The sequence below is a fragment of the Raphanus sativus genome, chromosome 2 (genome assembly GCF_000801105.2).
Source record: "Raphanus sativus cultivar WK10039 chromosome 2, ASM80110v3, whole genome shotgun sequence".
NCBI classification, from domain to species: Eukaryota; Viridiplantae; Streptophyta; class Magnoliopsida; order Brassicales; family Brassicaceae; genus Raphanus; species Raphanus sativus.
This window is the reverse complement of record NC_079512.1, coordinates 19,710,357-19,722,448: the sequence shown is the minus strand read 5'-3', so window position 1 is coordinate 19,722,448 and position 12,092 is coordinate 19,710,357. Positions and strand designations below refer to the sequence as shown.

The 12,092-nt window shown below is 23.7% G+C and overlaps 1 protein-coding gene across 1 annotated transcript; it reads left to right on the top strand.

Moving 5' to 3' along the window:
* The first annotated feature begins 5,575 nt into the window (after positions 1-5,575).
* LOC108836940 (auxin-responsive protein SAUR76-like) lies at positions 5,576-6,165 on the top strand. Its single transcript, XM_018610029.2, has one exon. The coding sequence runs from the start codon at positions 5,662-5,664 to the stop codon at positions 6,043-6,045; it is 384 nt and encodes a 127-aa protein (XP_018465531.2). The 5' UTR covers positions 5,576-5,661; the 3' UTR covers positions 6,046-6,165.
* The last annotated feature ends 5,927 nt before the right edge of the window (positions 6,166-12,092 follow it).

Genomic DNA, 12,092 nt, shown 5'->3' with positions numbered 1-12,092 from the left:
GAATGACAAAATTTCTTAGAAAAGAAGCGTTTGTTCAATCTAATTTGAAGGAGAACACAACAACCTAAGTCGTTAAATAAAGCCGTCGAAATGGTTTGCATACGCCGGACTCATGGGATAAATAGTTTGTCTGTAGTTTGACGCTTTGGCATGTGAAGAGGCCGCCAAAAAATAAGAAGTTGAATTTTCTCTAAGAGAAAATTATTAGCATAAAGTTCTGAGTAGTGGTTGCTCTTCTGTTTCATCTTTATTTGGACTCTTCCACCATTTTCCCTCTCGCAGTTCTAGATAACACTATCTGCAGTATAATATTAATAAGAAGTCCGATAAACCTTTTCATTAATTTATAAGTAGATAAACTAGGAGGTGTAATTAAATATTAATATTTTGATTACATGATTAAAAGATAGCTGATTCTCTTATATGTCGGCCTATGAGGATATCATTTTTTTTTGTAAAAAAGAAAGACAAATCTCTTTTACGAAAAAAAGAAAGACAAATCTTCGGGAACTCACATGCTATAACAGTAGTCGCCAATACAAAGTAAATAATAATAAAACTACCCAAAAGAATAATGTCGGAGTCTTAGTCTAACCACAACAAGATGACAAACAAACTGCAATTTAAAGTAACATGTTGTGTAAGAAATAAGATGCTTATTAATATTCCAAAGAAATAATAGTCTATATAGTATACTAGCTAGCCAATCTTTCTTTGTCAACTACTAGCTAGCCAATCACATACCTAACAAATATGAACTCGTAAATGCGCTTTTAAAGTCCATGAACCGTCTCCTTTTAGTTGTTGAATTAATACATTATCATTAAGTAATTACTAGATATTGACCCGCCCAACCGGACAGGTATTTATTATATGTTATTAGTTTTTTATTTATAAATAATATATTTGTAATATTTAAACATAAATTTAGATTGAAAATTAACATTTTAGTTATAATAAAAATTAAAAGTTTAAAAAAATATTTTGATATAAATTTTAAATTCCTAATTAAAATAATATAGAGATGGGTCATATTTTTTCCAATTCCAAAATCTTAGCATTCTTAATAACAAATAAAATAATTTATAAATACATAAAATATATAAACATATTTGAAATTAAAATAAATTTGTTATAAAAAAAAATCGTACGTCATTGTTGTTTATTTCTGTAGTTTGACCCGTGGCCGTATAAATATTTGCTTTCACTTCAATTTTTTTCTTTGTTCTATATATATATATATATATATATATATATATATATATATAAGTATGTGTGTGTGTGTAAATTAATATGTATTACATAATTGTTAGTATAGCATTTTAAAACAAAATTTTTATTTATTACTTTAAATAATTATATTATGTGATTTTAATCGTCTATTATATCACACTGTATCATATAAAAATCTAATATTTATAACTAATTGGACTTATATTATAAAAGTGTATACTAACAATTTATAAATAAAACATTTTATATTTTATTTATATGATATATAAATTGATTTTGATGTGTGATTTTTATTTTATTATTTTTATTAATAAATATTGAAAAATATTAAATGTTAATAAAAAATCTATAAAGAAATTTATTTTGGTTAAGATTTATTCTATTAAAGAAATCTATTATTTAAATTAGGAAAAGACATTAAATACTTAAATCTATCATTTAAATAAGGAAAAGACAAAATTCTCTACTATCTTTGTTACCAAACAATTTTTTTTTAAAAAAACTCCTATCTCTATTACCAAACAAAAGCTTAAAGTACTTCTACTTTAATAATATATATAAATTGATTTTTATGTGTGATTTTTATTAATAAATATTGAAAAATATTAAATGTTAATAAAAAATCTATAAAGAAATTTATTTTGGTTAAGATTCATTCTATTAAAGAAATCTATTATTTAAATTAGGAAAAAACATTAAATACTTAAATCTATCATTTAAATAAGGAAAAAACAAAATTCTCTACTATCTTTGTTACCAAACAATTTTTTTTTTTTAAAACTCCTATTCCTATTACCAAACAAAAGCTTAAAGTACTTCTACTTTAATAAGATAGATGAACTCGTAAAGGCGCTTTTAAAGTCCATGAACCGTCTCCTTTTAGTTGTTGAATTAATACATTATCATTAAGTGATTACTAGATATTGACCCGCCCACCGGGCAGGTATTTATTATATGTTATTAGTTTTTTATTTATAAATAATATATTTGTAATATTTAAACATAAATTTAGATTGAAAATTAACATTTTAGTTATAATAAAAATTAAAAGTTTAAAAAAATATTTTGATATAAATTTTAAATTCCTAATTAAAATAATATAGAGATGGGTCATATTTTTTTCCAATTCCAAAATCTTAGCATTCTTAATAACAAATAAAATAATTTATAAATACATAAAATATATAAACATATTTGAAATTAAAATAAATTTGTTATAAAAAAAAATCTTACGTCATTGTTGTTTATTTCTGTAGTTTGACCCGTGGCCGTATAAATATTTGCTTTCACTTCAATTTTTTCTTTGTTCTATATATATATATATATATATATATAAGTATGTGTGTGTGTAAATTAATATGTATTACATAATTGTTAGTATAGCATTTTAATACAAATTTTTTATTTATTACTTTAAATAATTATATTATGTGATTTTAATCGTCTATTATATCACACTGTATCATATAAAAATCTAATATTTATAACTAATTGGACTTATATTATAAAAGTGTTATACTAACAATTTATAAATAAAACATTTTATATTTTATTTATATGATATATAAATTGATTTTGATGTGTGATTTTTATTTTATTATTTTTATTAATAAATATTGAAAAATATTAAATGTTAATAAAAAATCTATAAAGAAATTTATTTTGGTTAAGATTCATTATATTAAAGAAATCTATTATTTAAATTAGGAAAAGACATTAAATACTTAAATCTATCATTTAAATAAGGAAAAGACAAAATTCTCTACTATCTTTGTTACCAAACAATTTTTTTTTAAAAAAACTCCTATCTCTATTACCAAACAAAAGCTTAAAGTACTTTTACTTTAATAATATATATAAATTGATTTTTATGTGTGATTTTTATTAATAAATATTGAAAAATATTAAATGTTAATAAAAAATCTATAAAGAAATTTATTTTGGTTAAGATTCATTCTATTAAAGAAATCTATTATTTAAATTAGGAAAAAACATTAAATACTTAAATCTATCATTTAAATAAGGAAAAACAAAATTCTCTACTATCTTTGTTACCAAACAATTTTTTTTTTTTAAAACTCCTATTCATATTACCAAACAAAAGCTTAAAGTACTTCTACTTTAATAAGATAGATGTAAATTTTATAGCTTTCATTTATATGCCTCTTGGAAACTTGTTTGGCAACGATTAACAATTTCACATTTATTTTTCCAAATGAAAATATTAGGTATTCCCTTCGATTCACTATAGTTGAAAGTTTCTATACAAATAGTTTTTCCTCCGTTTAATATTAAATGTCCTTTTTAGATTCTAAAACTTGTTTTATTATAAATGTCATTTTATATTTTCAAGACAAATATTTTCCAGTTTTCATCTTTAACTCTAGCTTGTTAACTAACAAAATAAAACAAACTAATATATTAAATAAGGATAACACAGAAAATTTAATAGTATATTAATTCGTGTACGAAAAACCTAAATGACACTTATAATAAAACAAAGAAAGTAATATAATTTGATGTTTATGACGTTGTATTATGCAGTAATATTTTTTTGGTTGAATTATCTATATTTGTTATTGTCTTATTCAAACAAGATAAGTTGAATAATAATTACTTCCTCTTTTCATTATAAATGCTATTTTAGCATTTTTTCTTGTTTAAAAATCAGTAGCATTCTACATTTTTAATATAATTTTCATACGTAATATTTTTTATTATTTCAACTAACCAATAAATATTTATTTAAATAATTTTTATTTAAAGAATTATTCATTATATAAGAATACATTAGTATATCGTATCAATGTCTTACTCTGCATGAAATGTGTTCGAACTTAAACTCTGAAAGAGCATATATATCCACCGTGAATATTGCCGAATTTTTTTTTTAGCTCAAACGGTTGAAACTAGAGCAAAAGTTATTATATCTATTATATAATATCATTTTGTGATTATCAAATAGATATACTGAAGAAATTCATGGAAAATAAAAAAAATAAGGAAAACAAATAAAATACAATGGAATCCAGTGGAAAAAAAGACTAATGACAATTAAACACTTATACAGAAAGTTCTGCAAAACCATAGATAGTAGTCTACACACTCGAACGTCCTTAATTACCTTACAACAATGTAGTTTAAAAATTTAACAAAAATTTAAATCATTATGGAGAAATGATGTATATGGTTGACTGTGATAACAAAAACTTTTGGAGTGATGTCATTATATAAAATGCATGTTTTTAATATAAAGACCAAACTAGATTTTGACCCACCTTTTTCTTTTATTAAAAATTTATTTTTTTATATTTATTTTTTTCTGATTATATTTGTATTTTTGTAATCATATTTGTGTATAAATTTAGATCAAATATATTGTAATTTAAAAATTGATCCGATATACGCACGGTTAAAGCTGAGTTGCGGGTCGAACTCGCCTTACTGACCCGCCAACCCGCGGATTTTCAACTTTGTTTTGGTTAAAAATATGACCCACACAACCTACAAACAAATAATATTATACATACATCCGCTCTACTTAATTTTGTGGTTATCCGTAGGTTATATATATATTTTAAAAATCATTATTTAATTTAATTACTATAAAAGTATATTTATAATAAAAAATTATGCATGACTTAAATTTTAAATTATATTTTTAAAATAATTTGCGGGTCGACGGGTAGCTGCGATCCAAAATCCACCAACTCATACTAAGTCCGCATAAAAAACTCATAACCAACATCCGCAAATCAATTTTTCAAATACAGTTGGACGAAAAATAATTAGTTAGTAAAAGGATTCAACAATTTTTTTCAGTAAATATTTTGGTAGTGATTCCCTTTTAATAGTATAGATGAGGTACAATGTTGTTTTAAATTAATTCCACACCATCATTGGATACCAAAAAATTATATAAACATTAGTGGTTTATACAAATCTTTTTTACGCACATATTTAAAATGTTAGAAGTCAACGGTTTAGATTATAGGAACATTTCAAGTCAATAACAGTAATAGACTTTATTTAAATGAAGGAGAATCTTATTAAGTTGCTATAAAATAGGTTAGTTATAAGATTTTGTTATACGTAATAGGTTGGACTAAAAAATAAAAGGATCTAAAACAACTTGTATAAGTCGACTTTTGAAAACTGCTTTTCTTTTAACAGTATAGATAACTTTTAGCGTATGGGACATAACAAAAACTTTTGGAATGATGTGTATATAATATGCATGTTTTTTATATAAATTAAGGTTAGCTATTCAGATCGGTTGAAAAATCACGGATCTACCCCTGTCGGCTTAATATAAGAACCCTAGTTCTCTCTTCTTTTTTGACATAAACATCTCTCTTCTCTCCTCCACTCACCGGAAACTGACTCCGACGTACATCCCCAGCTTCAGTTTACGAAACCAAGTTGAAAATGATGAAAGGTGGCAACAAACTGATGAAGCTGAAATCAGTTTTGAAGAAGCTAAACTCTTTCAACACCAAGCCGAACCAACCACCGACTCCGTCCTATCACGGTCGCTCCTCCTCCGTGTGTGCATTTCCCTTAGAGGAACTCCACACCGTCTACGTCGGCAGAAAACGGCGTCCGTACCACGTGAGCTCCGATGTCGTGAACCATCCGCTCTTCCAGCAGCTAGCGGCTATGGATGGTGGATGCGGCAGCGAGGACGGTTCGATCGCCGTGTCGTGCGAGGTTGTCTTGTTTGAGCATCTCCTTTGGATGCTTGAGAACGCCGACGCCGACGAGTCACGCCCAGAGTCAGTCCACGAACTCGTCGAGTACTATGCCTGTTAACTTTTTGCATGACTAATTTAGGTGAAAATTATACTACTAATGATTTATATATGTTTGTATATTCTACACTTTGTATACTCTACACATTTGTTAAGATATTTCTTCTTCTTTTAAATGATACAAAACCAACAAATATATATATACTAGATATGAGCCCGTTGCGTTGCAACGGGTTTTGTTTGATGTTTAATTTAATAAAGAACATAAAATACTAATAATTTAACTATAATTTTATGATTGATTTGCATATGTTTTGTGAGATTTATTTTATATTAAAAAATATTTTCATACATAAGTTCAAGTCAAAACTTGTTTTTATAATCATGGTACATAGATGAAATTTTATTTATTTATTTAAAAGATAGTTAAATAATTTCTTGTACTTGTTGCATTTTATAATTTACTTTTGTTTAATATTTTTTTAATTTGTTTGGTTCTTCAAAATTGATAATTAATATGATGGCGACACATGACAGTTATATATTTAAAAATGTGACTTGTGCTAATATATCTCATAATTAAAAGTATATATACTAAGTTAATAACCAAATTTTTTTTTGTTAAAAAATAATTATTAATATTATTTAATAGTAATTTTCCATTTTTAAAATCCTAATCAAAAGATAACTGCAAAAGATTATTTGATAGTAATTTTTTATAATATTCTGATATGTGTTTAAATATATAATGATTAAAAATATATGTACCAAGAAAATAAAAAGTAAGGTTTGAAACAACTACCTTTAAAAATTATTTAATGTTAATTGTGACACATGACAATTATATATTTAAAAATGGGATATGCATTAAATCATATATATATATATATACTAAGATAAAAAAAATTAATGATAAATCATAAATATTATTTAATAGTAGTTTTCCATTTTTAACATTTTCAACAAAATATAATTTCAAAATAAGAATATATTATAATTAAAAATATATATACTACGAAACTAAAAATTAATTTATAAAAAAAACAATATTTCAAAATTATTAAATATATATTTAAACTGAAAAATAATTTAGTAGTAATTTATAATATAAATTTCATTTTAAAAATCTTTAAGGAAAATATTTGTAAAATGGTTTCTTTAATAATACTTTAATTTTTTAATTAAAATATTATTTTTATTTACTATAGATTTTTTAATACACATTTTTATTCTAGATTTTGTTAAAGTAATGTCATTTGCTAAATTATCTTTTTCTCTATCTTCTTTTATTTCGTAATTTTCATCTCTTTTGAACATGTTTTTTCTAATACATGTTAATAACATAAAACTAAAAACTATCAAATATTAACTTTTAAGAAACAATTACTAAAACCAAAATTTTAATGATATTTTGTATTTTGTAATTATCTTAAACCCATGTTTAAAAAAATAATACTTTATTAATAATTATTTATCTAGAAATATTTTTTTTCTTTTCATTCTTTTTTGTTTACGACTTTTAAAAAACAAACTATTTAAATTCTCTTGGTTTAATTTTTTTAAAAAATGTTATTTAACACATATGATAATCTTAAATATATAATTATCATATGTCATGATTATGCTTATAAGGACCCTTGGGTACCAAATTTTATATAACAAAAACCTCATCTTTTAATCATTTTTGTTACTAAGAAAATTATTCATATTAAAGTATTAAACCAATGTTTACTGATTTTGTAATTATCTTAAATCCATATATTTTATTCGACCTTGAAAATAAGGTTCTTAAAAAAAAATGAATATTATCATTATAATAAATTTATAGGTTTTATAAAATTTTAACCCAATATTTTTTTGTTTAACTTATACAATTTTTTACTATTCTCTTTGGTTTAATATTTTTAAAATGAAAATACTATTAAATACTATTAAATATTTTTTTTTAAAAAAAATATTTAACACATGTCACAATCATAAATATATAATTGACATGTGTCGCGATCTTGTTAATTATTAAATTTGAAGAACCAAACTTATTTAAGACTTTTTAGAAAAAGCAAACTAAATTTAAGAGTTTTTAGCTTAATTTTTTTAAAAGGAAAATTGTTATTTAACACATGTTATATCTAAATATATAATTGCCATGTGTCGTGATCTTGAAAACTTGTTTTGCTTAATTTTTTAAGACTTAAAAAAAAAGAAACTTGTTTAAGAACCAAACTTTTTTAAGACTTTTTGGCTTAATTTTTTAAAAAGGAAAATTGTTATTTAACACATGTTATATCTAAATATATAATTGCCATGTGTCCTGATCTTAAAAACTTTGAAGAATCAAACTTTGTATAATAAGTTTATAAGAAAAAAATATTTTTAAAATATTTTAATATGTAACAAAATTACCTCACAAAATATTTTTTTGTATCTTTTAATTATGTTAAACTCACGTTTAAAATGACATTATTAAATAATTATTTATATGGAATATTTGTTTCTTTACATTTTTTTATTTAAGACTTTTTGAAAAAAAAGAAAACTAACTTTTAAAATTCTTTTGGTTTATTAAAAAAAAAAAAAATTGTTATTTAACACATGTCACATTACTTTCAAATAGCACTTTACAATATCAAATACTTTAACAATATATAATTGTAAAAGATTACATAATAGTAATTTTCCTTTTCTAAAATAATCTAGAAAATAGTAATTTGCTTTTCCTAAAATCCTAAAGAGAGCTTTAAAACACTATTTTGTAATGAAAATTTTCCTTTTAAAAATCTATTTTAAATTCTAAAAAAAGAGAATTATATCATATTTTTGACACATGTCACCATCTTAAAATTTGATTGCCACATGTCACAATCATGTTAATTAGTAACTTTGAAGAACCAAGCTTTATATAATAAGATATATATATATACATATATATATTAATGTGTAAACATTGTCGTGCAATGTAATATAATATTTTGTTTTATTAAAAAAAATGCAATGTCAATGTAGATCAATTAATAGACTGGATACATATACAAGGAGCTATGTCGTTCAAATCAGTTGCCAGACTCTGCAGGCGCGAAGAAGATCAATCACGAGTTAAATGTCCGAAGATAAACCAAACGTCTAAATTGAGTACATAAAGACTAGAAAAGATAGAAGAAAAATTTATATGGACCTAGATAAGGGAGGGGTTAAATTAACGGGTAATTTATTTGATTGACACTATTTGCTCGATTTAGCTATTAAAGCGATCAAACGCTCAGAATTGGTCGAAATCTATATCCATTTGCATGGATTACTAATGTTTTAGCCGTCTTTAAGGGATTTCAAATACAAGGCAAATTGAGAAGAATTTAATGTTTGGCCGGAGGGAATTAAGCCTAAAAGGGCAGACCAGTCATATAGGGTATTGGAACATTCGATACATTTTAAGAAAAGACAGAGGTAATCCATTTAGGTTAGGCCATAGTTACGACCATGAAAAGGAATTCTAATGATTTTAAAAGCTAATATAATCATATAAAATGAGTACGGATAAAAAAAATCAGAACAAGGTTAGATAAACCATTTGGAGCAGGAGCATTTAATGAAAACAGTTTAATTCAAAACTATTTGACTTGTTTCAGGTTGAATGTGTGCATTAGAATGAGATTCAAGAAAATCATTAAGAAAGAAATAGTAAAAATTGGTTGTTTAGAATTTCAGTTGGGTCGAACAAAACTTTTAGTTGAAATCTTTTAAATATACAGTAATCAATAAATACATATATTAATATGAAAAGATTGTCTTACAATTTGTAATATAAAAATTTTTCTATTAAAAAAATGTACAATGTTAACAAAAATCAATTAATAGATTGGAATACATATACTGGTCAGTCAAATGAGCTGACCGGACTTTGCAGGCGCGAAAAAGATCAATCACTGGTTACAAAATTTAAATCCCAATCAAGGAGTTCAATTCATCTAATTTATATCTCTGAGAGATTCGCCAGTATGATTTTATATATTTTACAAAATTGTTATTAATCTTTATCACAATATCTACAAAAATATTTTATACAATGAATATATATATATATATATATATATATACAGATAAGTATTTTTTGAATAGTTTAGATGAATGAAAAAAATATATACGTAAGATCACTTCTAGTTTAGAACTTTAGATGAATGATAAAATGAATATTTAACTAATTAAATATTAGAACTAATTAAATATTAAAAAATAGATGAAAGTAGAACTAGGCAAAAAAATTCTGGATCCGAAGAACCGAATCGAATGCGATCCAAAAAAATAATACCAAATCCAAACCAAAATTAATTAAGTATTCGAATGGATTCAAAATTTTGATATTTAAAAAATCAAAATCGAAGTATTATAGGTATCTGAATGTATCTAAAATAGATTTATATATTTAAATATATTAATTATTTTTAGATTTAATTGTATATTAAAAAAATTAAAATATATAAGATACTTTTAAGTTGTCTAAAATAATTAGAAATATATACAAATAATCAAAATAAATGTCTAAAGTAGCCAGGGTCAGAACTCGGCATAGGCAAGTGAAACATTGGTATTGGCCCCAAACTTTTGGAGGTTTTTTACATAGGTATCGAACTCTAAATTTTGAAAGAAAAAATTTACTAAAGTTCTTTAAGAAATGTTTAAAACCCCCTAATTCTCAGATACGACTATGAAAATAGCTAAGACATACTCCAACACTAAAAATACTTAAAATATATGTTGATTTTCTATCCAATTATTCAAATCAAACCAATTTATATGTTGAGTTTAGGCATTTAATATATGTTATTAAAATTTATATTTAATATATTATTATGTTTATAAATTTTGGGAAATGTAAAAAATATATACTGAATTTGAAAAATGATTTAAATGGGTTATATGAACCCTAATCGAACCGCAAATATCCGAAGCAAACTCGAACCAGAATTTAGAAATATTCGAATGGTGCTGAAATCTTTGACCTCGAAAACTCAAAATCCGAAAAAAATCCGAACCGAACCTGAATGGATACCCAAACGTCCACCTCTAGACGAAAGATAAAAATATCACAAAACAGAGTTTTTAAAAAGAAATTTTAGATATCAACTAAGGGGTTGACTGGTTTTTCCGCTACCATCCGCAAACGCAGCTTTTGCGGTTTGTAGTGGTTGACACCGTTTCAAACAATCATACAAACCGCTACAAATCGCTTCAAACCGCTACGAACCTCTTAAAATCAAAAGCTGGTTTCAGCAAGCGTTTGCGGTTGCGGACGGTTGCGGTTGGATAGAAAAATATTAAACTTTTTTCTAAATATTTTAAAATTTAAAATTTAAAATTTAAAATGAAAATATTATAAATAAAAATATATACACATTTTATATATTAATTTAAATTCACAAACAATATAGTATTTTTTTATAAAAACTTTAAAGTAGCTATTCATCATAATTTTTAAAAGTTAATATACATACATATATAAAGATATACACATATATAAAAAGAAACAAAATATTATTTAATTTTTTAATATAAACCTTCATATAACATATTAAAATTATAACTTTCAACTACTTAAAAATTAAAAAATAAACTTAATATTATTATTAACAATTATTATAATAATAATTATGTTTTATCAATTGTTAATATAAGTTTATAATATAATAATAAACTTATATTAACAATTATTATATTTTATCACAATAGTATGTTTTTTTATATTTTATAATATTATAATATGTTTATATTGATAATTTATTATTAAACCGCTGTAATGTCTCATAATCAACCAGTCACAAACATCCCGCAAACGCAACAATTTTAAATGTTACGCCAATCATACAAAACGCTATGTAACACTTGAAACCGCAACCATCCACACCCGCAAACTTCTGCACCCGCAACCGCAACCGCAACCGCTGCGTTTGAACCAGTCAGACCCTAAATATCATATTTACACATGTCAGTTTATTACTTGTTTAGCTTTAAAATTAAATTTAAATTTAATTAGTAACAAAATGTTATTAAAATGATTAAAAAACAGAAACTCATGACTGCTTCACCGTCTCTGCGTTCAAATGTTTTATAGGTTTT